The 22,882-nt window shown below is 37.5% G+C and overlaps 3 protein-coding genes across 3 annotated transcripts; all 3 read left to right on the top strand.

Moving 5' to 3' along the window:
- The first annotated feature begins 1,010 nt into the window (after nt 1–1,010).
- On the top strand, nt 1,011–4,408 carry LOC132638629 (ketol-acid reductoisomerase, chloroplastic-like). The gene is made up of 3 exons (XM_060355442.1): nt 1,011–1,326; nt 3,280–3,372; nt 4,290–4,408. Exons 1-3 carry the CDS (start codon nt 1,048–1,050, stop codon nt 4,380–4,382), a joined length of 465 nt encoding a protein of 154 aa, XP_060211425.1. The 5' UTR covers nt 1,011–1,047; the 3' UTR covers nt 4,383–4,408.
- Nucleotides 4,409–11,251: 6,843 nt separating this feature from the next.
- On the top strand, nt 11,252–11,824 carry LOC132637822 (uncharacterized mitochondrial protein AtMg00860-like). The gene has a single exon (XM_060354853.1). It carries the CDS (start codon nt 11,252–11,254, stop codon nt 11,822–11,824), a length of 573 nt encoding a protein of 190 aa, XP_060210836.1.
- Nucleotides 11,825–19,739: 7,915 nt separating this feature from the next.
- Nucleotides 19,740–20,312, top strand: LOC132637824 (uncharacterized mitochondrial protein AtMg00860-like). The gene has a single exon (XM_060354854.1). It carries the CDS (start codon nt 19,740–19,742, stop codon nt 20,310–20,312), a length of 573 nt encoding a protein of 190 aa, XP_060210837.1.
- The last annotated feature ends 2,570 nt before the right edge of the window (nt 20,313–22,882 follow it).

Genomic DNA, 22,882 nt, shown 5'->3' on the forward strand with positions numbered 1-22,882 from the left:
CATAGTATAGGGGCATATTTGAGCCTTTGAAATTCCTGAATATTACGGCACAAATAGTTTTCAGAATTTTTTGTAGTGCACTTTATGCTAGCCAATAATTTATTGCAACTGCGTTTTGAAACTCCACACTTATCGTACAACTCCTCACTTTTCTCTCTTATTCTTTCACTTGTTTATGAAATGTTAGAAGCTCCGAGTTCTTCAAATAACTATGGAAGGGTTTGTGGATGTGGAGTTATGGAAGGGTTTGTGGACGTGAAGTTACTGCACTCCATCTCACTTATGAGCTTCAAATAATTCTACTAAATTTCAGTTATGCGTGAAATTTACGAAAGAGCCAAACCACATTGAATGTTATATAAGAAAATGTATAAATGCTTAAGATGTGATACTCTTTCTATTATTATTATCAAAATTTTGAGCACCGCGGGAGACATTTTTTCATATGTCATAAGTCTAATATAAGTTATATCCTTTTTTATGTTTATGTTTTATTACGGCAATTGTTGCATCCATTATTGTGTAGATATTGGGACTGAGAAGACAAAAAATATCCAGAAAGAACAACAAATTTAAAAATAAAAATGATATTATCATTAGTAAAAAAAAAATCTTCTGAAAAGGGAAAATGATGCTCTTGTTGTGAAAACAGTCTTTAAAAGATGTTTGTAATTGCATCTGCTCTTTCAGTTGTATAATTGTGATGTAATACAATGGTGGATGGATTGTAATTACAAATGTTTTTTTTTTTTATGTTTTGGAATGCAATTATATTTTGTGCCATAATATTCAAGAATTTCAAAGGTTCAAATATGCTCCTATACTATGCGAACTAAACAAATATGCTCTTCAAAATTTTTCGTTAACTCAAGGGCATATATAGCAAAAAAAACATTAGAAGCATCTTTGCACCAATCTTTTAACAACGAGCAAATGTGTGTAATTTGTTATAGTTAAGGGCATATTCGAGCCTTCACCGTTTCATAACTAAAAGGACACCTTTAGTTAAATCTTCCTCTCATCTCTCTCTCATCTCACAGAACAACAATGGCGGCGGCGGCGGCTACTTCGTTCTGCATTTCCGCTTCCTCTACTTCTTCTTCTTCAACGAAATCCCTAAAAGTACCTACACTTTCAAGTAATTTAGGGTTCCCTTCTTCTTCGTTTAAGCCTCTCGGAGCTACTGAATCACTTTCATCTACCCGAAATGGAGCACTTAATGCTCGTATGGTCGCTGCTCCTGCTACTATAAAACCACCGATTTCTCTAGATTTTGAAACGTCTGTATTCAATAAGGAGAAAGTTACCCTTGCTGGACGCGACGAGGTCTGCTTCTCTTCTCGGTGTAGTGATTTTATTAATACTGCTTTTGGTCCCTCAATTATTGATAAATTCTACTCCCTCGATCCTAATTTGTGTGTTACTTTCCACTTTTTGAGAGTCAATTTGACTAAACTTTGAAGCTAAATTCAATTAGATTAATTCTATATTTTAAGATTAAAGTCTATATATTTGATTCTTTGTCATGTCAATTTGGTGAAAAAGATATTGGTAAAAGTGCATGCAGTTTGAATATGCAAAAAGTATCACATAAATCGGGACTGAGGAAATACTTTAGTCCTTGGGATATTTGATTAAGCACATTAACCTTCAGTTACTCGAAATATGCACTTCCATCCCTTTGCCTATGAATATTCACAAGGTTCCAGAACAATTAACCATTCCACCATTTAACTATCTAGTATGTATTATCGTAAACTTGTATTGTTAATCTATAATTGATTTTGAAACCTCTGTCTTCAATGAGGAGAAAGTTACCTTATTAATAATTGATTTCTGGACACCATGAGGTGCTTCTCTTCTCAGTGTAATTTTATTAATGATAGCATTTTTGGTCCCTCAATTATTGATAAAGTTCTACTCTAGTCCTTGAAGATATTTGATTAAGCACATTTAGCATACAAATCAAATATTTTTCACTTTATTTGGAATCTTTGAAGTTGGAGTTGAAAATAGAGTTGTGTTTGGTTATAGTGTTTGGAAATAATATTTGATTGTTTGAATGTTTTGAAAGTGAAAAAAGTGTTTTTCAAATTCCAAAACAACTTAAGTTGTATTTGGAATTTTCATTTCCAAACACTGATTTTCAAATAAAGTGAATAAAAATTCGGAAAAAAGTGAATAATTCTCATGGCCAAACGGGTTCAATTACTTGAGATATGCACTTTTGATCCCTTTGCCTATGAATATCCACAATTTTTCAAAATAATTAACCATTCCACCGTTTAATTTATCTATGTATTATCTTTAACTTGTATTGTTACTCTATATTTGATTTTGAGGGTGATATACTTCTAAAAGTAGTTCAAATGTATGACATATTTCCTGCATAAAGGGGCCAAAAGCACACATTTTAATTGATTGAAGGTTAGATGTGTTGAGTCATTTATCACAAGGACCAAAATCAGAATTTACCAATAATCGAGGGACCAAAGATACTGTTATTCCTTTTATATTTTGTGATATACCCCTCTTTCACAATTTATGTGGCACCGTTTGGATTTCGAGATTCAAACTTTTAAATTGTGACGGTGGATTCGTCATAGAATCTTTAAGTTTTTTTAAAAAATAAAATTTATAGATTTTGAAATGAATTACGATAATTAACAACTCAAAAACCTCAGTCAAAGAAATATTAGTTTGACTCCCGGAGTCTGAAAGTTGCTGCATAAATTGGGACGGAGGGAGTAATATTTAGATATTTAAAAACTACATCAAAGTACTAAATTACTCTGTTTCATTTTGTAGCAAGTATTTAACTTAAGAAAGAGCGAATTTTACAGTTCATTCCGAGTAGCTGGACATCTATCTCTAGATTTAAAGTCATTCTTATTGTTTTGTAGGAGGATTTGAACAAATTTGACAATTTTGCTTATAAAACTTTTTAGAAAAGGGGTTTGTATAAAAAGGAAATGCATGTTCGGATAGTTAGAGTTCTTTAAATAGATTCCTGAGCTTTAGTATGAACTTCTTCAAAAGAAGTTCTGCATTTTTTTTTTCTCAAAAAAGAATTTTGTAAAAACTTCTTTGGAGAACTTCAAACAAACACCTTTAAGCATTAGATTTTTGGAAACTTGGTAGAAGTACCATAAAACACAATTTCTGACGGAGGGAGTAATATCATTCTTGTTCGGTGTATCTATGTTGAATATGCTTATCTTTATATGTGAAAGTTTTTGGCTTTGATGTTTAATGTATATTGTTGGGATTGTGGTGCAGTATATTGTGAAAGGAGGGAGAGATTTGTTGAAGTTGTTGCCGGATGCATTCAAGGGAATCAAGCAGATTGGAATCATTGGCTGGGGTTCTCAGGTGAAATTTCTTTTGCTATGATTTTATTCGGTTGATTCAATTTTGATATCTGTAGGATGTTTCATTCTGAGAGTAATTGAAATATGAAGTTAATGCAAACAGAAAATTTGTTGTTTGAGCTCAATGACGTTTGAGGGAATAGTAATTTTGAGTGCCATCTGATACCAAGAGTTGAGTTAACCAAAATTTCGGAAAAGATCTCTCTTTCTAGATACACTAATGTAGAAGTCTTATGATCTACTATTTTTGCTGGAAAGCTAGTCTTTTAAATGTATGTGGTAAAGGTAGCTTCAAACTACTCATTTTGTTGACTTTTCTAAAATCATATATGTTCTCACCAAGTGTTTGCTTTTCGTACTAATTCTAGCATATTTGCTGATAAAGTTCTCTGTTGTTGTATTTCTCGAGATGATACTTCTTCCTCCATTCAAAACTTGTTGTATTCCATACTCTACTTCCATTGATAATTGGTTATGTTGGTATTGTTTCATCATTAACATAGAAGAAAAAAGGGCAGCCCGGTGCATTAAGCTCCCGCTATGCGCGGGGTCCGGGGAAGGGCCGGACCACAAGGGTCTATTGTACGCAGTCTTACCTTGCATTTCTGCAAGAGGCTGTTTCCACGGCTCGAACCCGTGACCTCCTGGTCACATGGCAGCAACTTTACCAGTTACGCCAAGGCTCCCCTTCTTCATTAACATAGAAGGGTTTTATCATTAACATAGAAGGTTTTATCAAAATCTATCTGAATACTGTTCTGAAAGTGGTTTAGTGTATATAGCATTGAATTATTTTGATTAGAAAATGCACATTTTGTTGTTTAGGTCAGATTAATGTTTTTCATCTCTCCTTTTCAAGTTTCATTCCTTCTTTCTTCCACATTCAAGTAGCTTAGCAATACCCTTCTTTTTTGGTAGGGACCAGCTCAAGCCCAAAACTTGAGGGATTCTCTTGCAGAAGCAAAATCTGATATAGTCGTTAAGGTAATACTTTCATTACTTCTTTTTTAGAAATTGAAGCTGGAGTTTATCGGGTTTGCATACGGATTATATTCTTATAGCTTGCAACTTATGAGGTATGACTATCCTTTTGAACACATGTTTTCCTAATTTAAAAATAATTCTAATACTAATGTATATTGGGAAATCTGTTTCGATGACCCCAAATCAAAGGATAATAACTTGGATTTAAACTCTTGTGATGATCTTCCACCACCAGGGGTGCAACTGCCTCAACAACCACTTTTATCCACATCTGTCGCAAACCAAGGCCTTTTCAACAATTCAGGTACTGCTCTATCTTTATTGCCAAATATTTCTCCTAATCCATCTTCATCTCACTCTGGCAGTATCTCTGCCACTGCTTCTGTCCCGCCACTATCTACATCCCCTTCAACATCCCACCCAACCACTTCTGCACCCATAATTAACCGCCCCCTCATCACCTATCGACGCCGTAACTCTCACTCTGTAGCCAAACCTCTACCTTCCTCCAACCTGCCAACAGTCGCTCCCTCTATTTCTCCTTCTAAGACATCACAAGTCAAGTCAACAAACCTATCTTCCAAACCTTCCTGCCATCCTATGATTACTTGGTCCAAGAGTATCCAACATCCCCCTTCCCAGTTTCTTATCACTACTGAAAATATTTCAATTCCCAGAACTCACAAACAAGCCCAATCTCAATCTCAGTGGAGAGCTGCAATGCAGGCTGAATTCGATGCACTTATTAGAAATCAGACGTGGAAATTGGTGCCCTATGACCCGTCAAAGAACGTGGTGGACTGGAAGTGGTTATTTTGCATAAAGCATCATCCTGATGGTTCTGTTGACAGGTATAAAGCTCGTCTAGTTGCTTGAGGATTCCCTCAGCGACCTGGTGTTGACTTTCATTCCACCTTCAGCCCAGTGGTTAAACCCACTACGGTGCAATTGGTAATCTCCATCGCAACTCAACATAACTGGCCACTTCATCAGCTCGATGTAAATAATGCGTTTCTATAGGGACATCTTGACGAAGAGGTTTATATGCGACAACCACCTGCCTTTGAAGACTCTTCATTTCCTCATTATGTCTGCAAACTGAACAAGGCAATTTATGGTCTTAAGCAGGCACCTCGAGCTTGGTATACTGAACTCAAAAATTATTTGATATCAGCAGGTTTCAATAAGTGCAAGTCTGACTCCTCCTTATTTATTTTTCATAACTTTGGCTTTACAGCATATGTGCTCGTTTACGTCGATGATGTTATCATTACTGGCAATCACATTTCTGGTGTTCGTCATGTTATTAATGGTTTGTCCAATCGTTTTTCTATTAAAGATCTTGGTGCACTGCATTACTTTCTGGGAGTTGAGGTCTTTCGCACTACTAATGGTGTTTTGTTGTCTCAGCAAAAGTATATTATGGGCCTACTGCATGATGTTCATATGCAGGACAACAAAGGTGTGCCTACACCGATGTGCTCTACCACCGTTTTTGCTCCTTTGAAGAATGATTCTTCTGTTGATATATCCAAATATCGGCAACTCAACGGCAAGCTTCAATACCTGTCCTTCACTCGGCCAGATATTGCATTTACTGTAAACAAGGTTGCTCAGTTTATGCATTGTCCTAACCAAGTTCACTGGAAGGTGGTTAAACGCTTGCTCAGGTACCTTAATAACACTTCCTCCTATGGTATTCGAGTGATTACAGAGCGAGATTCACGGTTGGTATTCACGGTTGGTCGCTTATTCTGACTCTGATTGGGATGGGGACCTTATTGATCGCACCTCTACTACTGGTTACGTGATTTATCTTGGCAGCACTCCTATTTCCTGGTCCTCCAAGAAACAACGCTCAGTTTCACGTTCTTCAACGGAGGCTGAATATCGTGCAGTAGCAGCTACTGCTGCAGAACTTAATTGGCTAGTCAATCTCTGTCGAGAATTTCGGTTTCCTCTCACTGGAATTCCCAAATCATGTGTGACAATGTTAGTGCAACCTACATTTGCCAGAACCCTGTGTTCCACAGCAAAACGAAACATATTGCAACTAATTTTCACTTCGGTGACGAACAAGTGCAGAACAACACACTAGAAGTGAAACATTTACACTCTGCAGATCAGGTTGCTGACATACTCACCAATCCGCTTCCACATGCTTCGTTTGAACGGGTTTTCAAAAAGTTGGGTGTTGTCAATGTCACCACCAACTTGCTGGGGTGTAACAGTGGAAGAGACCTATTGTGACTGCTATTTGTTATTTGTTTCCTAGTTTTCAGGGATATTTTAATTTTCAACATCTTTTACTTGTTTTCTAATCTTAGGACTCTATTTCATATAGGGAGAGTAGTTGAGACTTATACGAATAGTAGTTAGGGTATCATCCTTTATATACCCTGTCATGTATCACAGAATATACACAATAAAATTTAATTAGCCATTCCCTTTTATTCCACACCCGCAATTTCTTCTTTATATAGGTTGGCTTCTTGCCCTTCATTCACTTTAATCTCGGCCCTCCACGTATATAACCAATTTTGAATTATTTGCTGAATTACATTTAATTGGACTGTAATAGCTACTCAATACGCTGTCGTTTGGATAAATAATAACTAATGCTCTTTAGTTAATGACTTGGGTCATTACATAGCTTTGGTGGAGACTACTAAATTTTGTTTTTACATTCCAAAAACTAACTCACCGGAAAATGAAATTCTCGCAAGACTAATGAAACCCAACATGTTTAATGTGCGGGTGGCGCCATCCCCCGAAAAATAAAAAACAAGTCTCTACCTGGAGCTTTCATCATTTTCTTCCCGTTGGAAGTAATTGTTTATGGATCTACCCCATCAATTAGATTAGATAAAATCCATGGCTACTGTGAACCCTCTGTAGATATTGAAATTTTGTTGGACTCTACAAGATAAGCCCAATATCTGTTAGGGTTTCTTGGATTCTACTCTACCCCAGACCCTAGCTTACGCCTATATAAAGGGGCACATATTCCCTTAAAAAGGCATCTCAAATATCCCATAAACTCATGAGTATTCAAAAATAGGTCAATATGTGACCGGATATTTCTTGACAACCAATACTTCAAGAAGATCCTCAATATCCTTTCATGGAGATCAAATACATCCCAAGAAAGTCCGCATATCCAAATCCAAATCATCCTACGTTCGAGAAATAAGCTACTAACGGTCCTTGAATTACGGAGAAACATTAGGAGAGAAGAATCAAGGGAGTAAACAGATCTTGTACCCGCAATATTCATCAATAAAATCTCTGTTTCTTCATATTTTGTTTGGGGTTGTAATTTATTTCCGCATATTAAAATTTGTTGCAAACACCCTCCAATTACTACTATTTTATTTCAAATTTCTTTCCTCCGGTAGACAGACATTAATGTTTAGTTGACATTAATTAGCGACTCTTATTAAAAGGAAATTATTTAGGCTGTAAACCATGTGTTTAAGCTGTGTAATCTACAAAATATGACGTGTTTAACAAATTCCAAGTTTAATTGACCTATAAATTATCCATGGCCGACTCGAATCTTGCTGTTGACTTGGTCTCTACGTGGGGCTTGGCTTTCATCATTTTAGGGTGTTTATTTGGGATCGGGTCAGTTATTTTATTTAGGGGACGGGTCGTAAATATTATAAGTGTTTTTTAGTTTAGAAAATATTATAAAAAAAAGAAACTCATTAAATGACGTGGACCTATCACAAGGCGAGTGGTGAAACAACACCCAACTCTTAATTAGTCCGGGCTAAGTAAGGTTGAACATAATTCACGTATAAGTTGTTTAGGGGATAAAGAATTGGCGGAATGGCTTGGGAGGCCATCATATTTGTCCGGACTTGGCATCTTGGTGTTTGTACTTCACAAGGTTTCATCCAGACCTTTCTAATTTTTAAAACACATTATTTTAAACTCCTCTAACCGTTGACTAAACTATGTGGCAACTTGATGGTCGAATTGGAGAAAATGAGTGTATATCACGAGTTTAAGGAGCGTGAAAGTAGATAATTAGAGAAAACATACTAGTAAAAGAAAAGTAAAGAAAAGGGGAAAAAAAGATTAAAAAAAATAATTGCACCATACCCTAGTCGTCACCCCTTTGTCGTTGCCCCCCGCCAACCCCCAACCCTCATGGTCCTCCACCGGTTGCAAACAGCTGCACCGTCCTTTCTTCTTCCCTATAAAGACCAAATTGTGTTATGTCGTTAGGGTTTGTGAAATGTGGGAATTGAATCGATTTGGGGATTTAGATGAATTAGGGATTTCGTTTGGAAAGGACACGTGCAGAATAAGGGAAAGGGCTAGCTCATTTAGTGAAGCAAGGATCCTACGGTGGAGATTAGAAGTAGCAAATAAAGGGTGGACGGTGGAGATGAGCTCAATACAGCTGGAAGCTGAGTCGGTGCCAGCTGGTGCCAACTGGCAAACCCAAATAAATATCCCAACTGAAAATAGGGAGAGGCAATTAATCATTTTCTGGTAAAATAATTTCTCCCATATTTTTATCATTCTCTCTCTTCGATTCTCTCCTTCCTCTCTCTAAATTCTTCTTATTCTCTCATCTCAGGTAACTCAATTACTGTGGAATCATTTGACTGTGGAGATTGTAGTTTAGATTCATTGGCAATCATGTGGTAACTGAAATTGTAGTTCATTTGACTGTCAATTGGTGACTGTAATTGGGAAATTTGGTTGAGTGATAATAAAATTACCAGATTTGGCCCTAATTTCTCTTGATTACTTCCGCAACCCATTAGAATATTACAATTGGTATCAGAGCCCAGTCCTGGCCCAAAACAGCATGACTATTACATAAATTAGATCAAAAACTATGGAGCAAAGTGTAAAAAAACTCGAAAATCAGTTGAAGAACCACATTGTTGAAGCGGCTCGCAAATCCGAAATAACGAATGCAAAAATAGACGACTTAGGGAAGAAGCTTGATATGTTGATGGAGAGGTTTGCACCAGTTCGTGATGGAATATTGGGCAGTCCTTCTAGAGTCAACGTGCAAGAGGTGGAACAGCAGACGAGTGGATCTGGTAATCAAACCAGAGAAAATCTAATGGGAGCACCTGCAATAAGGAATCAGATTAATCATTTTAGTCGCAATGTTGAATTTCCTTATTTTGAAGATGGAAATCCACAATCGTGGTTGAGAAAATGTAACAGATACTTCCAATACCACAATGTGAGGGATCCTAAAGAGAAACTAGAGATGGCAGTCCTTCATTTGAGTGGAAGGGAAGAGTCCTGGTATTTCTCATATCACTTGAGTAAGGGTTCAGTAGGATGGACTGAATTCACTGAGGAGTTGTGCAAAAGATTTGCTGAAGGCACCAACAGTGTACTCAACCTTTTGGGAGAATTCAAGAGGGTGGAGCAGAGGAGTACAGTTAATGAATACTTGGAAAGGTTCGAGGATCTAAAGGCATGGGTGTTAATTAGAAATCCAACCATTTCGGATGACTTTTTTCTAGGGTTCTTTGTGGAGGGGTTGAAAGAGGATATCTGACACAGTAAAATTGTTAGACCCTTTCTCATTGAGCCAGGCTGTAGAGAAAGCTAGGTATCAGGAGAAGGTGTTGGAGGTAGCTAGCAGAAAGAACAAATTAACATGGAGCAAAGGGCCAGGCCCCGCCAACAACACTTACAATACTAGTAATAGAACTTTCCCAACAGGTTCTACAGGAAACAAGTTGATGGAAACAAAAAGGAATTCAGGACATTCCTATAAATGTGGTCACAAGTATTTCTATAGTCACTAGTGCAAGAATAAGCAGCTTAATGCCATAACTGCTGCTGAAGATCAATCCAGTGCAGAAACAGAAGGAGAAACAATGCCAGAAGAAGAGGATCCTGCACTTTTCGATGAATCGGAGATTGTGGAGGAAGCTATAAGTCTGCATACATTATTAGGAACTGAGGTTCCTAACACTATCAGTCTCAGATTCAGGAAGTACTCATAACTTCGTGGACTTGAATACTGCTAAGGAAATGGGGAGTGTCATCAGACAGGTGAACCCATTGAAGGTGACGGTAGCAGATGGCAATCAAGTGATGAGTTATCACATTTGCCCTAGGTTTAAATGGAGGATACATGATATTGAATTTGAGGATTGTGTCGGGCCGATTAACCTAGGGGCATCTGATATGATATTAGGGGAGACTGGATGAAAAAACACAACCCTGTGCTCTTGGATATCGAAGCATATGAGGCACAAGTTACTCATAAGGGGAAAAGAGTATGGCTGAGGGGTATGCATCATCAAGCTACCCTTAAAAGCATGACATCTACCAGTGTTAAGCAATTGTTGGAAAAGAGTAAACTGTTTTGGGGCCATCTATTTACCATAACAGCAGAAGAGGTTCATGAGGTGGAAGAATTACCTGTGGGTATAACTACAGCATTGGAACTGTTTGCTGATGTATTCAGTGAGCCAAAGATCTTTCCGCCCAAAGGATGCCATGACCACTTTATCCCCTTGAAGCCTGAGGCAGCACCAGTTAGTATAAGACCGTACAAGTACAATTTCTTTCAAAACAATGAGATAGGAAAGCAAGTGAATGATATGCTAAGTAATGGAATAATACAACCTAGTCACTCTCCATTCTCTTCACCAGTGCTATTGGTTAAAGAAAATGATAGTACTTGGAGATTTTGTGTAGATTACAGAGAATTGAATAAGATGACCATTAAGGATAAATTTCCAATTCCCTCGGTTGATGATCTGTTAGATGAACTGAATGGGGCTGCTATCTTTTCTAAGATAGACCTTGGGGCTGGGTATCGTCAAATTAGGATAAATGTGGATGACATATATAAGACAGCTTTCAGGACACACTTAGGTCATTATGAATTTTAGGTCATGCCCTTTGGCCTAACTAATGCACCAGCCACTTTTCAGAGTTTGATGAATCATGTGTTCCAAGATCACATTAGACATTTTGTACTTGTGTTCTTTGATGATATATTAGTCTATAGTTTTACAGTACCGGAACATGAGGAGCATTTGAAGAAGGTGCTGCATATTCTCAGAAAAAAGCAACTTTATGCAAAGAGGTCAAAATGTTCCTTCTGTCAAAAGAAGGTGGAATATCTGGGACATGTAATCACCGGAGAGGGTGTATCCACTGATCCTGCTAAGATTGAAGCAATGGCTTCTTGGCCTGTGCCTAGGTCACTTAAGGCATTGAGAGGATTTTTGGGCCTGACTGGTTATTACAGGAGGTTTGCAAGGAACTATGGGTGGATTAGTAAGCCCTTAACTGCATTACTTAAAAAGAATTCATTCAAGTGGAGTTCTGAACCCCAAACAGCCTTTGAGGAGCTAAAGAAAGCTATGTCATCAGCACTAGTTTTGGCTTTGGCAGACTTCACTAAGGCTTTTATTGTTGAGACTGATGCTTGTTCTAAGGGGATTGGAGCTGTTCTAATGTAGGAAGGCAGACCTATAACCTTCTTTAGTAAAACATTAGCACCAAGACATTAGGGGTTGTCAACATATGAAAAGGTTTATCTAGCAGTTCTATCGGCGGTAGACCGGTGGAGGCATTACCTAATGGCGGGTCATTTCATTATTAGGACTGATCACCACAGTCTTAAGTATTTGTTGGAGAAAAAAGTCACTACAACACTGCAACAAAAGGGTTTGACTAAACTCTTCTTGATAATGAGGTGCAGTATAAAAAGGGGACTAAGAATAGGGTGGTTGATGCCCTATCCAGGAGAAATGAAGAGGATCCTATGTTGTGTGCTATAACTATGACTGAACCCACTTGGATACAGGAAGCGAGTGGAAGTTATGAACATGATCTTGCAGCATTACAACTATTGACTGAACTGATTACTGATCCTTCAAGTCAGGACACATATTCATTACATCAGGGAATTATTAGGTATGAGCAGAAGATCTTTGTGGGCAAGGGTACTGACCTGAGATTAACAATTTTTGCTGCCTCACACCATTCTCCTGTGGGAGGTCATTCAGGGCAACAGGCTACTTTTAAGAGGATCAGGGTCATCTTTTATTGGCTAAATATGAGGAAGGATATATTCAAATGGGTGGCTGAATGTGATGTGTGCCAAAGAGTTAAGACTGAAAATGTGCATTATCCTGGACTATTACAACCTTTACCCATCCCTGAACTGCCGTGGCAAGATATTGGGATGGATTTTATTGAGGGGTTGCCATCGTCCCACCACACAAATTCTATCCTAGTAGTGGTAGATAGATTGACTAAGTATGGTCATTTTTTCTAGCACTTAAACACCCTTACACTGCTCAGGATGTGGCTGACCTGTATCTGAAGGAGGTGTACAAGTTACATGGCCTACCTAAGTCTATTTTGACTGACAGGAACTCTGTCTTTACTAGTCATTTTTGGCAGCAACTATTCAAGTCCTTGGGTACAAGATTAAACATGACCACAGCCTATCATCCTCAGTCGGATGGGCAAACAGAGAGACTCAATAGGTGTCTAGAAACCTATTTGAGGGCCATGGTGTTTGCTGCTCCTAGACAGTGGGTTAAATGGTTGCATTTGGCAGAATGGTGGTACAACACCAACCATCATAGTGCCATTAACAAGACTCCCTTTGAGGCCCTCTATGGGTTTTGTCCTCCACATATTCCTATGGGGTCTTTGTCGCACCCAATTAATAGTCAAATTAGCACATGCATGGTTCAGAGACAACAATTACTACAATCACTCAAAGACAACCTCCATATAGCTCAAGCAAGAATGAAATTTTTTGTTGATCGAAGCAGATCTGAGAGGGTTTTACAGCCTAGTTCTCTAGTCTATCTCAAACTACAACCATATAGGAAGTCTACCGTGGAAGTGCGTCCGAATCTTAAGCTAAGCGCGAAATATTATGGGCCCTACAAAATACTCGAGAGAATAGGTGAGGTAGCTTACCGATTGGAGTTTCCACGTGTCGCAGCTCTAGCTTCGTGTGGGTCCAGCTATCACACCTCAATCACAGCCATCGGCGTGTGATGATGATGGTAGAGTCTTGGTGGAACATTTGGCTATCTTGCGCAAACAAATCGTCAAGGTGAACAACGCTGCCTCGGTGCTAGTTTTGGTGCAATGGACGAATCTCGGCTCCGATGAGGCTACATGGGAGGACTGGTCGTATATTTGTAGCAGGTTTCCTGAGTTTGTGGCTCACACCCAACCTTGAGGACAAGGTTTTTTCGATGGGGGTGGAATTTTGTTATGTCGTTAGGGTTTGTGAAATATGGGAATTGAATCGATTTGGGGATTTCGATGAATTAGGGATTTCGTTTGGAAGGGACACGTGCAGAATAATGGAAAAGGCCAGCTCATTTAATGAAGCAAGGATCCTACGGTGGAGATTAGAAGTAGCAAATAAAGGGTGGACGGTGGAGATGAGCTCAATACAGCTGGAAGCTCAGTCAGTGCCAACTGGCACACAGCTGGAAGCTGAGTCGGTGCCAGCTGGTGCCAACTGGCAAACCCAAATAAATATCCCAACTGAAAATAGGGAGAGGCAATTAATCATTTTCTGGTAAAATACTTTCTCCAATATTCTTATCCTTCTGTCTCGTCGATTCTCTCCTTCCTCTCTCTAAATTCTACTTATTCTCTCATCTCAGGTAACTCAATTACTGTGGAATCATTTGACTGTGGAGATTGTAGTTCAGATTCATTGGCAATCATGTGGTAACTGAAATTGTAGTTCATTTGACTATGAATTGGTGATTGTAATTGAGCAATTTGGTTGAGTGATAATAAAATTACCAGATTTGGCCCTAATTTCTCTTGATTACTTCCGCAACCCATTAGAATATTACAGTTGGTATCAGAGCTCAGTCCTGGCCCAAAACAGCATGACTATTACAGAAACTAGATAAAAAACTATGGAGGAAAGTGTAAAAAAACTTGAAAATCAGTTGAAGAACCACATTGTTGAAGCAGGTCGCAAATCCGAAGTGACAGATGCGAAAATAGACGACTTAGGGAAGAAGCTTGATATGTTGATGGAGAGGTTTGCACCAGTTCGTGATGGAATATTGGCAGTCCTTCTAGAGTCAACGTGCAAGAGGTGGAAGAACAGATGAGTGGATCTGGTAATCGAACCAGAGAAAATCAAATGGAAGCACATGCAATAAGGAATCCGATTAATCATTTTAGTCGCAAGGTTGAACTTCCTTATTTTGAAGATGGAGATCCATAATCGTGGTTGAGAAAATGTAACAGATATTTCCTATACCACAATGTGAGGGATCCTAAAGAGAAACTAGAGATGGCAGTCTTTCATTTGAGTGGAAGGGAAGAGTCCTGGTATTTCTCATATCACTTGAGTAAGGGTTCAGTAGGATGGACTGAATTCACTGAGGAGTTGTGCAAAAGATTTGCTGAAGGCACCAACAGTGTACTCAACCTCTTGGGAGAATTCAAGAGGGTGGAGCAGAGGAGTACAGTTAATGAATACTTGGAAAGGTTCGAGGATCTAAAGGCATGGGTGTTAATTAGAAATCCAACCATTTCAGATGACTTTTTTCTAGGGTTCTTTGTGGAGGGGCTGAAAGAGGATATCAGACACACAGTAAAATTGTTAGACCCTTTCTCATTGAGCCAGGTTGTAGAGAAAGCTAGGTATCAGGAGAAGGTGTTGGAGGTAGCTAGCAGAAAGAACAAATTAACATGGAGCAAAGGGCCAGGCCCCGCCAACAACACTTACAATACTGGTAATAGAACTTTCCCAACAGGTTCTACAGGAAACAAGTTGATGGAAACAAAAAGGAATTCAGGACTTTGCTATAAATATGGTGACAACTATTACTACTATATAGAAACGTCAGTTTCTATATCATCGTCGTCAGTCACTCGTTTTTCCTCATCCGTTTAAAAAAAATTGTTGGCCCACTTATTTGAAATAACTACTAATATTTTAGAAAAACAATTGTGGGCCCATATATTTTAAACAACTACTAATATTTAAAAAAAATATTGTGGGCCCCATATTAAACACCAACCAGTAATAAAAAAAAGAGAAAAAAGTGGAACCCACCACATCCAAACTCAGAAAAAAAAACGTGCTTAGAAAATCAAACAGTTAAATCAATAATGATGGATTCATTGCCACATGCGTATTGTACAAATGAAATTAGAGGGATCAAATGAAATTATTGTACAACAACATATTTAAAATACTCATATATTAAATCCGTTTTCCAATTTTTGAAAAAAATATTTGTGGGCCCATATATTTGAAACAGCTAATAATATTTTTAAAAAATTGTGGGCCCACATATTTTAAACAACTACTAATATTTAAAAAAATAAATTGTGGGCCCCATATTAAACACCAACCAGTAATTAAACAAAAAGTGGAACCCACCACATCCAAACTCACAGGAAAAAAAAGTGGATCCCATATTAACAAAATCAAGCAATATTAAAAAAAAAAAAAGCGAATCCATATTAAAAAAACAAACAATGTTAAAAAAAAAGTGCTTAGAAAATCAAACAATTAAATCAATAATGATAGATTCATTGCCACATGCGTATCAACCCATTAGAGGGAACAAATGAAATTATTGTACAGCAACATACTTAAAATACAAAAGTGCTTAGAAAATCAAACAATTAAATCAATAATGATGGATTTATTGTCACATGCGTATCAATCCATTAGTGGGAGCAAATAGAATTATTGTACAACAACATTCTTAAAATACTTATATATTAAATCCGTTTTCCAATTTTTGAAAAAAAAAATTGTGGGGCCATATAGCTTGATGGATTCATTGCCACATGAGTACCAACCCATTAGAGAGAGCAAATGAAATTATTGTACAACAACATACTTAAAATACAAAAGTGCTTAGAAAATCAAACAATTAAATCAATAATAATTGATTTATTGCCACATGCGTATCAACCCATTAGTGGGAGTAAATGTAATTATTGTACAGTAACATACTTAAAATAATTATATATTAAATCCGTTTTCCAATTTTTGAAAATAAATAAATTGTGGGCCCATATATATTAAACAACTAATATTAAAAAAAATGTGGGCCCGATATTAAACACCAACCAGTAATAAAAAAGAAGAAGAAAAAAAGTGGAACCCACCACATACAAACTCACGGGAAAAAAAAGCGGATCCCATATTAACAAAATCAAGCAATATTAAAAAAAAAAGTGAATCCGATATTAAAAAAACAAACAATGTTAAAAAAAAAGTGCTTAGAAAATCAAACAATTAAATCAATAATGATGGATTCATTGCCACATGCGTATCAACCCATTAGAGGGAGCAAATGAAATTATTGTACAACAACATACTTAAAAATTAAAATACAACAGTGCTTAGAAAATCAAACAATTAAATCAATAATGATGGATTTATTGTCACATGCGTATCAACCCATTAGTGGGAGCAAATGCAATTATTGTACAACAATATACTTAAAATACTTATATATTAAAATAAGATAAAATTTAATTACTTTTTCATTTTTTCCTTACTTTATTAAATGTGAAAAGAGATTAATGTCATAAAAGAAAAAATAATATTAAATGAAGATCAAATAATTAATAAGATAAATTAGTGAAGCTATAGTTCTAATTAACGATTCCTTAAAAAATCGTGTAAAAAACAACATGACAAGTAAAATGTTCCCATGCTTTGTCGTCCGTTAAGCATTTAAAAAAAAAGTGTGATCCCCATATTAAACACTAACCAATATTAAAAAATTCAAAAAAACACCAACCATTAAGCATTAAAAAAAAAGTGTGATCCCATATTAAACACCAACCAATATTAAAATATAAAAAAACCACCAACCAATATTTAAAAAAACAAAGAAGTAAATAAAGTGGAAACCACCATCTCCAAACTCACGGGGAAAAAAAAAGGTGGACTCCGTATTAACAAAATCAAACAATATTAAAAAAAAGGTGAATTCCATATTAAAAAAACAAACAATGTCAAAAAAAAAGAGTGCAGACTTTGTATTCGTAGCAAACACTAATATAATAAAGTTTTCGATACGGAGCACAAACTACAATGTTATATTAATCGTGTTTTGAACACAGTATCCCATATTGACAAAATCGCAATATAAAAAAAAAGTGAATCACATATTATAAAAACAGTGTAAAAAAAAAGTGCAAACTTTGTATTCATAGCAAACACTAATATAATAAAGTTTTAGATACGGAGCACAAACTATAATTTTATATTAATCGTGTTTTGAACATAGTGTATATATATATATATATATATATATATATATATATATATATTATATGCATAAAAATAATAGAAACTAATAATGTCCAAAAGGCTGGGCCCCATACTAAACAACACCAATCAATATAAAAAATATAAAAAAAGAAGAAACTATATAAAGCATGGGTTTAGACCCATGCTTCGCCGTCCGTTGTCCCTTAAAAAAAAAGGAGGGGGGTGGGCCCCACACTAAATAACACCGAGCAATAAAAAAAAAGGAAGAAAAAAATGGAACTCACCACCTCCAAACTCGTGCGAAAAAAAAAGTGGACCCCATTTTATCAAAATCAAGCAATATCAAAAAAAAAAAGTGAACCCCATATTAAAACAAATATAATGTTAAAGAAATAAAGTGCAGACGTTATATTCGTAGCAAACATTAATATGATAAAGTTTTAGATACGGAACACAAACTACTATGTTATATTAATCGTGTTTTGAACATAGTATATGTATATATATTATATGCATAAAAATAGTACAAACTAATAATGTCCAAAAAAAAAGTGTACCCCATAAAGAGTGGACCCCATATTAGATAACATCAAGCAGTATAAAAAAAAGTGGAACCCACCATCTCCAAACTCACGGCAAAAAAAAGTGGACCCCATATTAACAAAATCAAGTAATATAAAAAAAACTGAACCCCATATTAAAAAAAAATAATGTCAAAAAAAAAAGTGCAGACTTTGTATTCGTAGTAAACACTAATATAATAAAATTTTAAATACGGAGTACAAACTACAATGTTATATTAATCATGTTTTGAACATAGTGTATACACACACACACACACACACACACATATATATATATATATACTTTATATATGTACTTTATATATATATTATCACTATTCAAAAACAACTACATACACATAAATGCACTATAATCTAAAGTGTTGGGCCCGTGCAGCCGTCTAGTATTTCTATGGTCAGCAGTGCAAGAATAAGCAGCTTAATGCCATAACTGCTGCTGAAGATCAACCCAGTGCAGAAACAGAAGGGGAAACAATGCCAGAAGAAGAGGATCCTGCACTTTTCAATGAGCCGGAGATTGCGGAGGAAGCTATAAGTACGCATGCATTGTCAGGAACTGAGGTTCCTAACACTATCAGTCTCATTGGAGAAGTCAAAAAAAGGATGGTGAGTGTACTTCTAGATTCAGGAAGTACTCATAACTTCGTGGACATGAATACTGCTAAGGAAATGGGGAGTGTCATCAGACAGGTGAACCCAATGAAGGTGACGGTAGCAGATGGCAATCAAGTGATGAGTTATCACATTTGCCCTAGGTTTAAATGGAGGATACATGATATTGAATTTGAGGATTGTGTCGGGCTGATTAACCTAGGGGCATCTGATATGATATTGGGGGGAGACTGGATGAAAAAACACAACCCTGTGCTCTTGGATTTCGAAGCATATGAGGCACAAGTTACTCATAAGGGGAAAAGAGTATGGCTTAGGGGTATGCATCATCAAGCTACCCTTAAAAGCATGACATCCACCAGTGTTAAGCAATTGTTGGAAAAGAGTAAACTGTTTTGGGGCCATCTATTTACCATAACAGCAGAAGAGGTTCATGAGGTGGAAGAATTACCTGTGGGTATAACTACAGCATTGGAACTGTTTGCTGATGTATTCAGTGAGCCAAAGATCTTTCCGCCCAAAGGATGCCATGACCACTTTATCCCCTTGAAGCCTGAGGCAGCACCAGTTAGTATAAGACCGTACAAGTACAATTTCTTTCAAAACAATGAGATAGGAAAGCAAGTGAATGACATGCTAAGTAATGGAATAATACAACCTAGTCACTCTCCATTCTCTTCACCAGTGCTATTGGTTAAAGAAAATGATAGTACTTGGAGATTTTGTGTAGATTACAGAGAATTGAATAAGATGACCATTAAGGATAAATTTCCAATTCCCTCGGTTGATGATCTGTTAGATGAACTGAATGGGGCTGCTATCTTTTCTAAGATAGACCTTGGGGCTGGGTATCGTCAAATTAGGATAAATGTGGATGACATATATAAGACAGCTTTCAGGACACACTTAGGTCATTATGAATTTTAGGTCATGCCCTTTGGCCTAACTAATGCACCAACCACTTTTCAGAGTTTGATGAATCATGTGTTCCAAGATCACATTAGACATTTTGTACTTGTGTTCTTTGATGATATATTAGTCTATAGTTTTACAGTACCGGAACATGAGGAGCATTTGAAGAAGGTGCTGCATATTCTCAGAAAAAAGCAACTTTATGCAAAGAGGTCAAAATGTTCCTTCTGTCAAAAGAAGGTGGAATATCTGGGACATGTAATGACCGGAGAGGGTGTATCCACTGATCCTGCTAAGATTGAAGCAATGGCTTCTTGGCCTGTGCCTAGGTCACTTAAGGCATTGAGAGGATTTTTGGGCCTGACTGGTTATTACAGGAGGTTTGCAAGGAACTATGGGTGGATTAGTAAGCCCTTAACTGCATTACTTAAAAAGAATTCATTCAAGTGGAGTTCTGAACCCCAAACAACCTTTGAGGAGCTAAAGAAAGCTATGTCATCAGCACTAGTTTTGGCTTTGGCAGACTTCACTAAGGCTTTTATTGTTGAGACTGATGCTTGTTCTAAGGGGATTGGAGCTGTTCTAATGTAGGAAGGCAGACCTATAGCCTTCTTTAGTAAAACATTAGCACCAAGACATTAGGGGTTGTCAACATATGAAAAGGTTTATCTAGCAGTTCTATCGGCGGTAGACCGGTGGAGGCATTACCTAATGGCGGGTCATTTCATTATTAGGACTGATCACCACAGTCTTAAGTATTTGTTGGAGCAAAAAGTCACTACAATACTGCAACAAAAGGGTTTGACTAAACTCTTCTTGATAATGAGGTGCAGTATAAAAAGGGGACTGAGAATAGGGTGGTTGATGCCCTATCCAGGAGAAATGAAGAGGATCCTATGTTGTGTGCTATAACTATGACTGAACCCACTTGGATACAGGAAGCGAGTGGAAGTTATGAACATGATCCTGCAACATTACAACTATTGACTGAACTGATTACTGATCCTTCAAGTCAGGACAAATATTCATTACATCAGGGAATTATTAGGTATGAGCAGAAGATCTTTGTGGGCAAGGGTACTGACCTGAGATTAACAATTTTTGCTGCCTCACACCATTCTCCTGTGGGAGGTCATTCAGGGCAACAGGCTACTTTTAAGAGGATCAGGGTCATCTTTTATTGGCCAAATATGAAGAAGGATATATTCAAATGGGTGGTTGAATGTGATGTGTGCCAAAGAGTTAAGACTGAAAATGTGCATTATCCTGGACTATTACAACCTTTACCCATCCCTGAACTGCCGTGGCAAGATATTGGGATGGATTTTATTGAGGGGTTGCCATCGTCCCACCACACAAATTCTATCCTAGTAGTGGTAGATAGATTGACTAAGTATGGTCATTTTTTCTAGCACTTAAACACCCTTACACTGCTCAGGATGTGGCTGACCTGTTTCTGAAGGAGGTGTACAAGTTACATGGCCTACCTAAGTCTATTTTGACTGACAGGAACTCTGTCTTTACTAGTCATTTTTGGCAGCAACTATTCAAGTCCTTGGGTACAAGATTAAACATGACCACAGCCTATCATCCTCAGTCGGATGGGCAAACAGAGAGACTCAATAGGTGTCTAGAAACCTATTTGAGGGCCATGGTGTTTGCTGCTCCTAGACAGTGGGTTAAATGGTTGCATTTGGCAGAATGGTGGTACAACACCAACCATCATAGTGCCATTAACAAGACTCCCTTTGAGGCCCTCTATGGGTTTTGTCCTCCACATATTCCTATGGGGTCTTTGCCGCACCCAATTAATAGTCAAATTAGCACATGCATGGTTCAGAGACATCAATTACTACAATCACTCAAAGACAACCTCCATATAGCTCAAGCAAGAATGAAAGTTTTTGCTGATCGAAGCAGATCTGAGAGGGTTTTATAGCCTGGTTCTCTAGTCTATATCAAACTACAACCATATAGGCAGTCTAGTGTGAAAGTGCGTCGGAATCTTAAGCTAAGTGCAAAATATTATGGGCCCTACAAAATACTCGAGAGAATAGGTGAGGTAGCTTACCGATTGGAGTTTCCTCCGGGTTCAAGAATCCATCCGGTGTTCCACGTGTCGCAGCTCTAGCTTCGTGTGGGTCCAGCTATCACACCTCAATCACAACCATCGGCGTGATGATGATGATCGAGTCTTGGTGGAACATTTGGCTATCTTGCGCAGACGAATCGTCAAGGTGAACAACGCTGCCTCGGTGCAAGTTTTGGTGCAATGGACGAATCTCGGCTCCGATGAGGCTACATGGGAGGACTGGTCGTATATTCGTAGCAGGTTTCCTCAGTTTGTGGCTCACACCCAACCTTGAGGACAAGGTTTTCGATGGGGGTGGAATTTGTTATGTCGTTAGGGTTTGTGAAATGTGGGAATTGAATCGATTTGGGGATTTCGATGAATTTAGGATTTCGTTTGGAAGGGACACGTGCAGAATAAGGGAAAGGGCCAGCTTATTTAATGAAGCAAGGATCCTACGGTGGAGATTAGAAGTAGCAAATAAAGGGTGGACGGTGGAGATGATCTCAATACAGCTGGAAGCTGAGTCAGTGCCAACTGGCACACAGCTGGAAGCTGAGTCGGTGCCAGCTGGTGCCAACTGGCAAACCCAAATAAATATCCCAACTGAAAATAGGGAGAGGCAATTAATCATTTTCTGGTAAAATACTTTCTCCAATATTCTTATCCTTCTCTCTCTTCGATTATCTCCTTCCTCTCTCTAAATTCTACTTATTCTCTCATCTCAGGTAACTCAATTACTGTGGAATCATTTGACTGTGGAGATTGTAGTTTAGATTCATTGGCAATCATGTGGTAACTGAAATTGTAGTTCAATTGACTATCAATTGGTGATTGTAATTGAGCAATTTGGTTGAGTGATAATAAAATTACCAGATTTGGCCCTAATTTCTCTTGATTACTTCCGCAACCTATTAGAATATTACAAATTGAAACCCCCATAGGAGGCTGTGGGAGCTCACCCATTTCTCAAAATCAATGGTGCAGCATAGCCCCCCAAAATCAAACACCCATTTCTCCTTTGATCCATTTTTTGTACAAATTATGCAATATTCATCCAAACCCAGGCTTGCACTCCAATCCTCCACAA

This window comes from Lycium barbarum, chromosome 4, assembly GCF_019175385.1.
Source record: "Lycium barbarum isolate Lr01 chromosome 4, ASM1917538v2, whole genome shotgun sequence".
NCBI lineage: Eukaryota > Viridiplantae > Streptophyta > Magnoliopsida > Solanales > Solanaceae > Lycium > Lycium barbarum.